The 14,025-nt window shown below is 40.8% G+C and overlaps 1 protein-coding gene across 16 annotated transcripts; it reads left to right on the forward strand.

Moving 5' to 3' along the window:
- Nucleotides 1–932: 932 nt before the first annotated feature.
- Nucleotides 933–12,356, forward strand: aifm1 (apoptosis inducing factor mitochondrion associated 1). 16 transcript variants are annotated; one of them, XM_080041309.1, is made up of 27 exons: nt 933–1,155; nt 2,465–2,595; nt 2,822–2,927; nt 3,098–3,121; nt 3,551–3,595; nt 3,754–3,822; nt 5,015–5,086; nt 5,869–5,940; nt 6,239–6,310; nt 6,551–6,622; nt 6,790–6,879; nt 7,073–7,144; nt 7,273–7,350; nt 7,452–7,532; nt 7,979–8,100; nt 8,204–8,334; nt 8,460–8,550; nt 8,734–8,818; nt 8,901–8,977; nt 9,415–9,523; nt 9,624–9,731; nt 9,855–9,943; nt 10,029–10,169; nt 10,378–10,520; nt 11,292–11,416; nt 11,609–11,799; nt 11,900–12,356. In XM_080041309.1, exons 1-27 carry the CDS (start codon nt 1,068–1,070, stop codon nt 11,969–11,971), a joined length of 2,556 nt encoding a protein of 851 aa, XP_079897435.1. In that variant the 5' UTR covers nt 933–1,067; the 3' UTR covers nt 11,972–12,356. The 16 variants fall into 16 exon arrangements, with proteins under 16 accessions (XP_079897435.1, XP_079897444.1, XP_079897443.1 ...); XM_080041318.1 differs by having other exon boundaries at nt 7,276–7,350; XM_080041317.1 differs by having other exon boundaries at nt 5,018–5,086.
- The last annotated feature ends 1,669 nt before the right edge of the window (nt 12,357–14,025 follow it).

The following is a 14,025-nucleotide window of genomic DNA, read 5'->3' on the forward strand; positions in this document are numbered from 1 at the left end:
ATTAAAAAGAAGGCATGTCAGTAAGCGACATGTCTGGCCCTTCGTGTGATTATCAAGTCGTAATTCGGCCCTTTGTGAAAATGAGTTTGACACCCCTGCTGTAGTGTATGATGGTATCTCGTCTGTCACGGGGGAATTTTCATATTTCAAAATCATGACTCAGTGAAAATCATGAATATTTGTCTGCATAATTTACATGCACCCACATGTATTTGCCAACATTCAGGCCTACACAACATGATGGTTCATAACATTAAAACTGTCTGCATTAAAAGCCAAGTAAATATTTTTCTTCGATTTGTACCTCGTGTTTTTACATGTTTTTTGAAGACATTAAATCCTTATTAGTGTAAATATTATTAGCCTCCTCAGGTGTGTACTTTACATTTCGGCATATGCTTTATTTTCACTTTTAAAGCATGTTATTATGGACTATACTTGCCTGCTATACAGTACATGCCTCTTCTTTAGTGTTCGTTTCTTCATCGTTAAAAACTGTCTGGAAAACTTTTCTTCACCGAGTTACTGTATGTTCAATAAACTGTAGAGGGCAGCAATCCACTCTCTGCATAATGGCACAATGTCAAGAACAAGAACCGGTTTACGACAGCTACCAAAGAGTCTTGAAGGAGAGAGCTTGAAACAGCTACAACACACTGTGACGGCCTTTAAATACACAGCTTACACCTTAAATTACATTAACGTTAATCATGTAAGTGTTTACTGCAGGGTTATAAACATTTTATTATCCACCATGGGACAAAAATAACAATGCAAAAATGTCCAGGCTTTAAATCTTTACAGAACTCATGTCGGCGACGCCATTTTTCTTTCATATCAAGTCACCCCTAGTGGTGGCCAATCTCTGCCTTAAAAAAGAGTCTCTACAATTACCCATGATCCCCCTGAAGCGTATGACCTGTCTCTGGCCTTGGCGTGTAGCGCGGTGCTGCTAGTTGTCAGCGTGTGTGCTGTCCTGTCTGTCGGTCTTCGTTAACGGTAACTGGCTTGTGTTCCTTTCCCGACAACACGGCTGGTAAACTGGGAGCCGTCACAGCGGAGCCACAATGCTGAAATGTAGAGCAGTGTGGAGGAAGCTTGCGCCACTTGCCAGAGCTTCTTCCACCGTATGCCGGCAGAATGTGACAAGAACAGGTTCGTAACTAGTTACAGTAACTTACCGCCCCCTTTATGAGTTGGCCTAAATTCACTCCTAAATTGTTCGTGAGGCGACATTTCACAACGTCGTGAGGTTGCTTAACCAGACAAGGGAACATTTGGTTGCTCGGTTTGAATGATATGACCTTCGTCTTGCTGTCAAAAAGCTAACAATAACTGAGCTATAGCAAACAGTAACATGCAGGCATGGGTGACTAGACATAGCTACCTAAACCACATTGCTCTTCTCTTATTGTACCTCTTGTCCAATTATATAAAAGCAAATCTAGTGAATGATACGCTCTTGTCCCTGTCACACGTTTTTCGCATGCACGGATTCATTGACGTGGTGGTCATCACAGGTGTTACATAATATGTGGTTACCCGTCAGATATTGCCATTCTTTCAAAGGGTTTCAGCCATGGACATATAAAGAGCGCCTTGTGACCCTGTAAGTAGGCCTATAGGCACAACGTCAGAGCCCCCTGCACAGTGTGCCTATGAAGAAATGGAGCAGTGGGGAGATAAGGAATTCATCAGAGGGGTTGGTCATCTTGAGGACTCAAGCTTTTAGCAGGCGTGGGTGGGTGTATGTGCTCGCGCGCTTTGTTGGATTCATCTTATTACAAGCGTAGCACCAAAGTGTGCCATTCATTTGCATTAGGAGAATGTCGAGTCAAAGCTCATGCTGTAATATATTACCTTGCACATGAACAGAATGTGTGCACATCAGAGCTTCTCATTTTCATGTTTACGTTGTCAACACTCACATCACAGGCATAGTCTGCAAATAATATCATACAGCCAGAATCATTTATTGTACACAAACTGTGTAAACCTTTTAGAAATTATAAAGTAAAGTGTTTTACTCAATCATGCAGGAAAATATACACCAGGGCTCGACAATTGATCACAATCGTAATATGACCTTGTGCATTGTTTCATATCGCAGAAATGTGCAATGTTTGTTAAAGGCTAAATGTATGTCAACATACCAAATGAAATATTGGCATGCTACAGAGATGTCCTGCCTACACATCATATTTTACAGACCAAAGTAAAATGTATTTCTTTCCCACAAGGAAAATGAGAATAATGATGACAAAGTGATAATTCCCTTTTAATAACGCAAATCATATCGCGATTCGCAATTTCATCCACAAAAAATCACAGTTAAACATTTATTCTAAATCATGTAGGCATAATAAAACATGACACATGTCCTCTTTAAGTTCATGGATGTACTGCAGCAATGATTGACCTCTGTCTGGTTGTAAGATTGTGTTTTGTGTTGAATGTGTTTTAGGGTTGACCCATGGCAGGCTCCCGACGCGCGTCCCTGCGTCTCACATGTCCAGCGGGCCTGCAGGGGGAGGTCGGGAGAACCAGCTGTACGTGCTTCTGGTCGGAGCGGCCTGCGTCGGTGGTGGAGTATACGTGAGTAGGCTCAGTCATTCACCCACCTCATAACCTACAGTACAGGCACTGACATGAATAAGGAGTGTTTGTGGTTTGGTACCTATCCCTTGTTTTGCCAGCTAGCTTTCATCCAGGAGGTCCTGCCCCACTACTGACTCGGGTTCTGATTTACAGACTCAAGGTGTAATAGTGTAAAATGGTTGTCAGTAAATGGAGAGCTTTTGTTTTTGCTTTGTTTTCACAGGCGTACCGAACTGTAAAGGGAGACTCACAAAGGTATCAGGAACGTATTGATGAAATTTCATCCAGACCATATAAAGGAGACTCCCTTATCCAATTAGAAACAACTGGTAAGTAACTGATACAATGGGGTTAATACAGCTTTGACTGTTTTACTTTTTTCCATGACAAAGACTATAAGGCTATTCATACTAGAGCCACAGCATCTCATGGAGATACTTTCTGTGTTGTTGTTGTTGTTATGATTTCACCCTTTTCATACATTTTGTTTTGTTTTTAGCTTCGGAAGCCACTGCGACAGACGGTGAGTGATTTCCTTCTCATTTTGACTTTGTTCTTTATCTTAATATGTATTGATCAAAGTCCAGCTCTGTTCATAATGTAAGGGTCAGTTAAATGTGCCTACAATGAACAATAACTTGTGTTAAGCTTAAAACATCTTAAAAACAGTGCCTGTATTTGCTGTTTAATGGGTTTGACTCAAATAGTGTTGTTATTAAATCCCAGTGAACAGTTATTTGGTGTAAGAGTAGGTTTGGAATCAACTGACTCTGCAATGCATGGTGTAGCATCCTCTTTTATTAAGACTGCAAAACAGACTTTAGTCAAAACCGAGTGGTAGATTGATTTCAGTGACTTTTCACCATCTGAATGTCTCATAAAACAAAATACATTGAATTTCAGTCCAAGTTCATAATTCCTGTTAAATTAATTCTGTTCATTTCTCTCTCAGTCGCCCCTGAGCCAGTACCAGAAGCAGAAGTAGCAGCTGAACAAGGTAGTCTTAATACTTTCAATACACCTACATGCATGCCTAACATATGCCCCTTTATATAAACAGTGTGTTTCTAAACAGTCTAAAAAGTAATACAAAATAAATAATGTGGAATTGTGTGAACCCTTGCACTTGTTCTACTACACGTTGCACATGTGTAGTAGAGCCAAGCCCTGCTGCCCCTGATGCTGAAGTAATCGCCCCTACTGAAACAGCTGAACCACCCCCAGGTAGTCTGCATAACTTGAGTATGCCTACATGCATGCCAAACAAGTGCCTCCTGTATTAACATTGTGTTAAAAAAAAAAAAAAAAAAAAAAAGTAATAGAAAAGAGCTTAATGTGGATAAGTGTGTACTTGTGCACTTGTTCTACTTTGTACACGTACTTTACTCAGAGACCATAGTTGTGTGAGATGGCGACACCAACTGGTCAAGTTAGGCTAGTGCAACAAATCAGCAGGCTGTAAAACACAGCTGTCTCTTCTTTTCTCTTTATAACCTGCTCACAGTGAGTTGACCCACATAAGTGATGTGTTAAAAATACAATCATGATGTAGACACATTTTCTACAGGAGGCCTCTTGATGTCCTCACCGCATATGTTATTGTCTGTTAATAGTGTCCAATGTCCATAATAAGAAGCTAAGAGGTGTACTGCATGAACTGTGACCTTTCCTTCTTGTTGCATGTGTGTATTTTTCATTCACCTTCTTGTATTTAACAATGCATGTGTCAAGCCCATTGTAATTGGTTGTGTCATTTAGTTTGTGTCCACTAACCGTTACACCATACAACTTTGGACACTTACGCACTCTAACCCTCATTCCTACCTGTAAATATCTCAGTTGTTTTGTGGGACACAGTGGTTGGAGTTCTCACAATTGTTTACACAAATATGTTGGAGCCTTGTGTGTGTGCTTTGTTGTCATAAACGTGATGGAAAATGTCCCTCCTCCATACCCCCTCCTGTCCGTCATTTTCTGTGAATGTAATTTTGAAACTATGTCCTGTCCTGGGATATACTCAAAAGGGTCTTTTTACTGTGATTTTATTGTTCATAATTGGAAGCTGCCCTTTTGAAGTGGATTACATGTTTTGATGACCTCAATGCTATTTTGTGCTTTGTGTAAGATCTCATTTGAACACTTAAGTTCTAACACGGAAAAGTCTCTGGAGACATGCTCGAGTAGAAATGTGCATTAATACTTCAAAAAATCTTTAATTAAAAAAATACAAGTTAAATAAACCTTGTAGAAGTTAACCACAAATTGGGCAGCATCCAATTGTAGTTGTTGTTGTCTTAAGTGTGCATGCATTGCAGAATGTTCCCAGGGTAAAGCTGATGAAATGCATGGATCCTGATGGTCTTCCTCTTCAGTTCTTTTGTTGAGAATGTATCCTAACCCATGATTAACCCAACAGCAGAAGAGCCAGTGGTAGAAGCAACCCCAGAGGAGGCAGCAGAAACACCTGCTGCACCTTTAGTAGAGGAGGGTAAGAACTGAGGAGAAATGGTACTCTGATCCAAACCATTTACTCATTCTATTGGAAGTATTAGACTTTGCTGAACATTTTGTAAAATTACAATACCACTTCTGCTTATCCATCCGACCTGAGTCTGCATACTACAACTCAGTAGAAGATGGATTTCACTTATGGCTTGTTCCGATTGGCGATCAGATCGTTTATCGGCGAAGGGATTTATAATGATTTTTCTTTCCAAAGATGATAGGATTGCCTATTAAGGCACCTTTTAACTAATTTACTAAGTTGTTGTTAGAAAATAATCTCTATAATTTGCACCCCCTGCATGTGTAAGATGTTGTTTCTTGTGGATCAACAAGTGTCCCCGGGCACAGAGCAGTTAAGGAGTACTTTGACAAGTGAATTTAACCCCTCATTTATGACCCAGTTTGCCTACAGTGTTTCTTTCCAGTCATGTTAATAACTGTAGACTATTGCTTGCAGAACGTTTTTAAAGGTTCGGCTAGTTAAAAGCGCCCCCGTACAACCACGCTCAAGATAAAAGTGGCACACACAACCATTGTTCAAGTCTTGCAGTCTAGCTGCATGCAGTCACTTGACTCCTCCAACCCCATCACACGATTGGATCGTTTATATACGATATCTAGTTAACATGATTGAACGATCTGAAAGTAGAGCCGATTGCCCAACCGTAATTACATATACATATTGGCTGTTGTGCACATTGGAGGATAGTCAATGATCTTGTCAGGAAATTCATCTTAACCCATACTATGGATTTCCCTAAACAGCTGAACAGCCAGTGGTTGAAGCAGCCCCAGAGGAGGCAGCAGAAACACCTGCTGCACCTGTAGTAGAGGAGGGTAAGAACTGAGGAGAAATTATACTCTAATTTAATCCATTTACTCATTCTATTGGAAGTATTAGACTTTTGATGACAATTTAGTAAAATTAGAATTCCACTTAGCTGCATGCAGTCACTTGACTCCTCCAACCCCATCACGCGATTGGATCGTCTATCTGCGATATCTATTGAACATGAAAGTACAACTGATTAACCAAACCTAACTCTACAATATTAGCTGTAGAGTGCATTGGAGGGTAGTCGATAATCTTGTCAGGATTTTCATCTTAACCCATACTATGGATTTCCCCAAACAGCTGAACAGCCAGTGGTAGAAGCAGCCCCAGAGGCGGCAGCAGAACAACCTGCTGCACCTGTAGTAGAGGAGGGTAAGAGCTGAGGAGAAATGATACTCTGAACTAATTGATTTAATCATTCTGTTAAAAATATCAGACTTTTGCTGACGATTAAACGATAAATTACAATTCCTCTTTTCCATCTGAACTGAGTCTACAAACTACAGCTCAGCAGAATATCAATTTCACATGTTAACTATAGAGGTACATTGGAGGATAGTCAATAATCTTAGGAATTTCATCTTAACCCATACTATGGATTTCCCCAAACAGCTGAACAGCCAGTGGTAGAAGCAGCCCCAGAGGAGGCAGTAGAAACACCTGCTGCACCTGTAGTAGAGGAGGGTAAGAACTGAGGAGAAATTATACTCTATTGGAGTATCCTTTCTTTTGGAAAACATTTTAGACTTTTGCAAAACAACTAATGTGCTGAAGAGCACATTAGATGATACTATAGTCAATCATCTATCTAAGAATTTCGTCTTGACCCATACTATGGATTACCCCAACAGTAGCTGAGCCAGTGGTAGAAGCTGAGCCAGTGGTAGAAGCAGCCCCAGAGGAGGCAGCAGAGACACCTGCTGCACCTGTAGTAGAGGAGGGTAAGAGCTGAGGAGAAAGGATACTCCCATCTACTTATTCTATTGGAAATAAAGAATTTAGCAAACAATTCAGAAAAATATTACAATACCACTTCTGCTGTACCATCTGACCTGAGTCTGCAAACTACAGCTCAGTACATAACATCTGAAAAGCAACTTAGATGATACTATAGTCTAATCTTTGCCCCAACAGTAGCTGAGCCAGTGGTAGAAGCAGCCCCAGAGGAGGCAGTAGAAACACCTGCCGCACCTGTAGTAGAGGAGGGTAAGAGCTGAGGAGAAAGGATACTTATTCAGATCCACTCATTCTATTGGAAATATTAGACTTTTTATGACAATTTAGTGAAAATTCCACCTAGAGGACAGTATGTAACTTTGCCACTATACTACCAGAAGCAGCAGCACCCCTCTCTGAGCCGTCCCCTGCTGAGCTCACAGAGCCGCCAGCCCCTGCTCCTGTGGTAGAGAGTGGTAAGCGCTCAGTCAGACCTGTTGCATGGAACCAGCGATGTACATTTCTACCGCAGGCGAGGGTTTATTTTGTCCTCCTAACGCGTTAATTACACTAACAGAACCCACAGAAGCAGCCCCGGCAGCAGAAAGCCCCGCAGCAGAGCCGTCCGAGCCTCAGCCTGAAGCTGTGGTACAGAGTGGTAAGACCAAAGTCTGGCCCCGGCTGGAGCGGGAAAGACACAACACCGTTACCCTATGTTCCCATTTGGATAATGTTAATGATAATAATGTTAATGTTAATTGTTAATTTCCAACACCTTTTTTTCTCCCATTTATCGGTTTAACTTATTTTTCATTTCAGCTTTTTCCTCGTCACGTCCTTTTCCACATTGTTTGGGTTCTTTGTAATGATAATGGTAAATCTCACTCACATGACAAGTTTAATTTCTTTTCCCATTCACTCCTTTCAGGTGTTAGTAGTGTTTACGTGGCGGGTACTGATGACCATCCAATGTCATACCATAGACTGACTGTGTCTCTCTCTCTTGCTTTTGCTTTTTTGCCTTTCCTTCACCTCTTTCTTTCTCGCTCTCTTTCTCACTCTCTTTCTGTCGTGCTTGCTGTGGCTCTTCCATGCAAACTCTAGTTGCAGACGCCACACCTGCCACTCTCAAGCTCCCCGCACACACACCCTACCTTCTCATTGGTGGAGGTACCGCCTCTTTCGCCGCTGCCCGCTCAATTCGAGCCAGAGACCCCGGTGCCAAGGTCAGTTCCCCACAATCAAAACCAAGCTCAGGATTTACTCCTACACTTTTGTATCTTTTCAAGTGACACTACCTATACTATATTTTTAAATGATTGCTACCAGGTACTGATTGTGACTGAAGAGCCAGACCTTCCGTACATGAGACCACCTCTTTCAAAGGAACTGTGGTTCTCTGATGACCCCGCAGTGACGGAAACGCTGCGTTTCAAACAGTGGAACGGAAAGGAAAGGAGGTGTGTTCATTTTTCTTGGATAGTGCCTTGTGTGTCTCTTGGTGGCTTTATACACAAAAATAAATTAGCAGACTTTTTATAAATTCGATTAGAAGATTTTAATGTCTTTTGTATTTGTTTTTCAGTATCCACTTCCAGCCTGCATCATTCTACATTGATCCATTGGAATTGGACAGTGCAGAAAATGGCGGAGTGGCTGTTCTCACTGGCAAAAAGGTTTGTTAATATTTGATTTCCTTGAACAGTCAGACACTACAGTATGCTGACTTCATACATATACACAGGACATCAACTTGGTTGGATACATTATTATTACATGAACAATTTTGTTGCCAGATGTAAATGCACATTTTGATATATCTTGTGAGATTTTTGGTGACATGATTGGATCCGTTGCAGGTGGTTCACATGGACGTGAGAGGGAACAAAGTAAAACTGGACGACGATACTGAGATTTCCTATGACAAGTGTTTGATTGCGACTGGTAAGCCCCTTTTTAAAATACATTTGTTATCACCATATGTGGCTTAAACCTGGTTGAAACCGTTTTGATCTGTTCTCATTAGGTGGGATACCAAGAAATTTGCAAGTCATTGAAAAAGCAGGAGAGGAGGTGATGCAGAGGACAACGCTATTCCGCAAGGTCAGTGTTTAACCACAAGGGGGCTATAGGGAATTTCTGGCTGATAGTACAAAGCTAAATAAAACTGTCATTTTTGATTGGGGGGAATAGAAATGGAGGACTAAATGGAATTATTTAAATGTCAATATAAATGACTCTGACTAAGTTATTTGGCAGTGTTGGAAATACACTCTGAAAGTAGACCCCACCCCTCTGGAATATGAGCAAAATACTAAATACTTAGTTTCATTATAAATGAAACAACTTTAAGTCAACTTAATTCTAAACCTTTTTCTTTTTATTGCTTATATGTGTTTAATGACATATATACAGTAATTTAAATGACTTCAGTAACTCCAGGGTCACCTGTTCCTTATGATGTTGTATTTTAAAGAGGTGTGACATAAATATCAGAAAAAGGGATATACATTTGATTTAAATGTAGTTCTCCTCCACAGGTCGAGGACTTCAAATCGCTGGATAAGGTCTCCAGAAACGTCAAGTCCATCACAATCATTGGAGGCGGCTTCTTGGGCAGCGAGCTGGCCTGTGCCCTCGGCAGGAGATGTAAGACGACAGAACATATTATCATATACATGTATAGCAGAATTAAGTTGTTGCTGATTTGTTGGATTTCTCATTTTCATTCTCTTTCTCTTTACTACAGCAACTGATACTGACCTTGAGGTGGTACAGATGTATCCTGAGAAGGGCAACATGGGCAAAGTGTTGCCGGAGTATTTGAGCAACTGGACAACAGAGAAAGTCAAGACAGGTCAGCGTCCATTCTGTTCTCTCTAGCATGTCTGAACTTTAATATGTAGTTTAACAACCTCATTTAATCGTCTTAATTCCTAATTATTTCTTATGTTAAATATTCTCTCCATGGTTTTTCTAGAGGGTGTGAAAATAATCTCCGAAGCATTGGTGAAATCTGTGGCCTACAAAGACGACAAGTTAGAAATCCAGCTGAAGGACGGTCGATTGGTAGGTGCAGGTTCATTATAGAGGTTCAGTGTAATTCAGGAAAGCATTTCTTAGTTACTGATTTATCTTGTGCTTTGCCTCTTAGGTGAAAACCGATCACATCGTTGCAGCTGTTGGCCTGGAGCCCAATGTTGACCTTGCCAAGTCAGCAGGTCTGGAAGTGGACTCTGACTTTGGTGGCTTTCGGGTCAACGCAGAGCTGCAAGCTAGATCTAATATTTGGGTGGTAAGTTATTAAGTTTAGAAGGTCATTGAAGTATTGCACATTTCAACTGCTGTGCAGATTAAGCTGAAGAAATGTCTTATCTTCAGTTATAGTGCCCTCCTCAGGCCAACTCAGACTATGATCCAGAAACCATGCAATTCTTATACTGTATATATTGTGTTTGTAATTGGAACTCTATCCTCATTCTCTTGTGTGTGACTGTGTTTAGGCAGGAGACGCTGCGTGCTTCTATGACATCAGACTGGGCCGCAGGAGGGTGGAGCACCACGACCACGCTGTTGTGAGTGGGAGACTAGCAGGAGAGAACATGACCGGAGCCAACAAGCCCTACTGGCATCAGTCCATGTTCTGGTGGGTGTTTGAATACTTACTGTGTCCTGCTAGGGATGCTAAATTGAGGTTTCCATTGGTCACATATTAGAAAAATTATTATTATACACATTTTTAGCAAGCCCTGCAATTAGCTTAAAATGGAAATTAAGGGAAACGTTCAAGAAGATCCAGTCTGGATTTTAGATCTGTGTTCATTGAAAACATTTAAATAAGCAAGCTTTTGGGCAAGGATTTACAATGCTGCAAATGACTCGGATGTAATCCTTTTAAAAGTCAGATGAGCATGCATGATTGCTTGAATACCATTTAGTTCTGAAATATTTAGAATGCCTTTGGGAGGACATCAGGATAGAAGTAACCAGCAGAGGGCTGCGTTTCTCATCCAGACCTTTGTAAGCCTGTCACCAATTGACAAACATTACTGATATGATGACAAGAAGACTCCCTACCAGATATTCTGAAAGTTGCTAAAAATGTAACCAAAGTGTGGAGTGTGTTGCGTGCTACACACTGTGACGGCATGCTTGTAGCGGCTGCTGAAATATGACCAACTGCTGACAACATGGGTTCACCGCAGTTCCAAAATAAAACAAAAAAAAAATAGTCGACACAAAATGACAGTGTCTAGCTACCGTGTCAATATATAAAACATTATAATTGGGGTGTGAAAAAAGTTTCTCTTAAATCCTTGTTCAGTTCTATGTAGCAGGAGAAAGAGTTTGTTGCTGAGAGCTTTTGAAGCATGTTTTTTCCTCAACACCTGTTCCAATCTCCTGTGCTTTCACACAGGAGTGACCTGGGACCAGATGTAGGCTACGAGGCGATTGGCATTGTTGACAGCAGCCTACCAACGGTGGGAGTGTTTGCCAAAGCCACTGCCAAAGATACACCCAAAGCTGCTACAGAGAAATCAGGTTAGAAACATTCACTATAAAAGTATAACATCTTAAATCCTCTAAAAGGTGGAGTCAGCGATTCTGGAGACTGCTTGTCATCAAAATCTCTTTTTGTCCAGAATTGCCCACTCCACCTTTTCAAGCAAAAACTAAACTATTTATCTTAGGACCAAAGTTCAGATTTAGTCTCACACGGTAAATGTTTCACAGGAACTGGAATCCGTTCAGAAAGCGAGACCGAGGACACAGCCACTAGCCCGGTGGCTTCTTCAACCCCAGCCCCCGCTGCAGGACCTCACAAAGACGACTATGGGAAGGGAGTGATCTTCTACCTGAGAGACAAAGTGGTGGTGGGTATTATCCTGTGGAACGTGTTCAACAGGATGCCCATCGCACGGAAGGTACGCACTGTCCCATTATAAGGAAAACACTTGAAGACATAGTCAGATTTAAAACTAAGATCTGTTTAATTTTTAATTTTATTATTTCTGATATTTATAGATCATCAAGGATGGAGAGGAACACGCAGACCTGAACGAAGTAGCCAAGCTGTTCAACATCCACGAGGACTAACATGGCGGAGGCTGACGCTGGCTCCAGGGGAGATGGGTTACCATTCATGTTAAGACTGAACTCTCACAGCCTCTCAAAGACACAACCGATCATACGTACAAAACAGAAAGATTCATGTAAATTATGTCATTTTGCTGAAATATTTTTCATATTTGAAATCTGCTGCATCTGTTTTGTTGCTTTGTTGTTTTCACACATCTCATTCTATCTCATTTCCCACAAGACGTTTTTTTTTTTTTTTTTACAATCATGGTCAAGAAAGAAGAAAGTCCGATTTTCCTCATCATGCTGTAAAGGTCAAAAGGGGATTATCGTTTTTCTGTGTGTGTGTGTGATCCGAGCGGCTTGTGTGAAACGCTGCAATAAAAGCTATTTTTAAATTGGACTGATCCCATTATTTTGCCCCTAGGTAATAGCACTGATAAACGGTAAGTTGACCTGCATTATGAGCTGTGGTGGCTGTTCAAGTGTGTCTTGTTGAGCTCATGTGCCATTTTAATATGTGTATACTGCAGGTCATACATGTGAACTTTTATAATAGTGTCTGGACCTTTTGAAATGGAGTGAGGTGAAGGGGCTAAAAGCACTTTTTGTTAGTTCAAAAGGGAGCAGGCAGGGTTGTTGAAAGGTCAACTGACACGTATGGTTTACCGCCTGTGGAAGTGCGATGTAATTAAGTCGAGACAATGTACCCTCAAAACCAACATTTAAAATGAAGCCTGGCCTACTTGTCTTGTCCAGAGCTATGGTCCAGAGGTAAAAATGTTCAAGCATGCGGAAATAGTTTTCCTAGTAGTAGTCTCTCGCTCTCTCTCTCTCTCTCTCACTGTGGGCTTCTTCCTATTAGGAATGCACTCATGAGTTGTACTTCTCACACATTTCTTATCTCATTTGACACTGTGTGCTCTGAAGCGAAGGGCCAAGGCGCCTCTCAAGTGTGAGACAAACACGTGCAGCCATAACGTCCCATCGCTTTTCTTTGACATTAATTTTTCATGAGTAAATGGTTGAGCTGCCTTCCTTCTCCGTATGGAGGAATAAACATGGAATAAACATAGTGTTCGAATGTGTCTCGAGAAAGATGAAATAATTGGACCAGAAACTTTGGACGGCTCATGCTAAAGATAACCCCCGGAAGTATGCTGACACTTAAACAGACGTGTTACCCTTGAATTAATTAAGACGTAATGCCTTTAATCCTTCTCCCCTCCGGCTGTGACTGCACATGGTCTTATAATTGTACACCACAATGTCCTAACTTAAATGGTCAGAACATAAACATCTGTAGACACATTTAGAGTAGGCTTACGCTAAACTCACTCTAGGAAATTCTATTTTGGCCATTCCGTCTTTTTGCGCTCCACTTCGTCAACAATTTAATCATCCAAATGTTGAATACAGAGTTAATGGCCCCAATGGAAGATATCATTTGACTCACTGCACTATCATTGTAATTTAAAATATCTGTAAATTAGCTCATTTTAAGTACAACAAACTTCATGTGTATGGCATTGGAAAAATGCAACTGAAATCCAATAGTATTTCCCACTCAGTGTTTTCTATCAAGTTTATTTGATTTAGGTTTAATAATAACTTGCATATTTCTAAAAAAATATATATATTTGAAGATATTTGAAGAGCATCAATATTTATTTTGATAACTTATATCAGTTTTATTTTTCATCAAAACCTGATAGTGCATATAACACACTGGAATCCCAAATAAAATGTGCTAATCTGATGCTGTCAAGAAGATCAGTGCTTCACAAAACGGTTCTGTCCCTTTAAATATTCTTGCTGTAATTCCTTGAACATGCATATGGCCATAAAAAAAGAGATAAAGCTAATCTTCACAAACACAGGCAGAAAGAGGAAAAGAAAGAGGGAGGGAGGGAAAAAAACTTCCCAAGGATTTTGAATTATACATTAGCAGCAGCTTCCTGTATGTTAACACCTGCAGAGACGGGACGGATGCTCAGCTGAGTTCACAAGACAGATCCAGCCTGGAAGAGCAACAGCAAATTCTCTGCATCTCTTTCGTTGTTATTTTCTTT

The sequence above is a fragment of the Ammodytes marinus genome, assembly GCF_949987685.1.
Source record: "Ammodytes marinus genome assembly, chromosome: 14".
In the NCBI taxonomy this organism is placed as follows: Eukaryota; Metazoa; Chordata; class Actinopteri; order Uranoscopiformes; family Ammodytidae; genus Ammodytes; species Ammodytes marinus.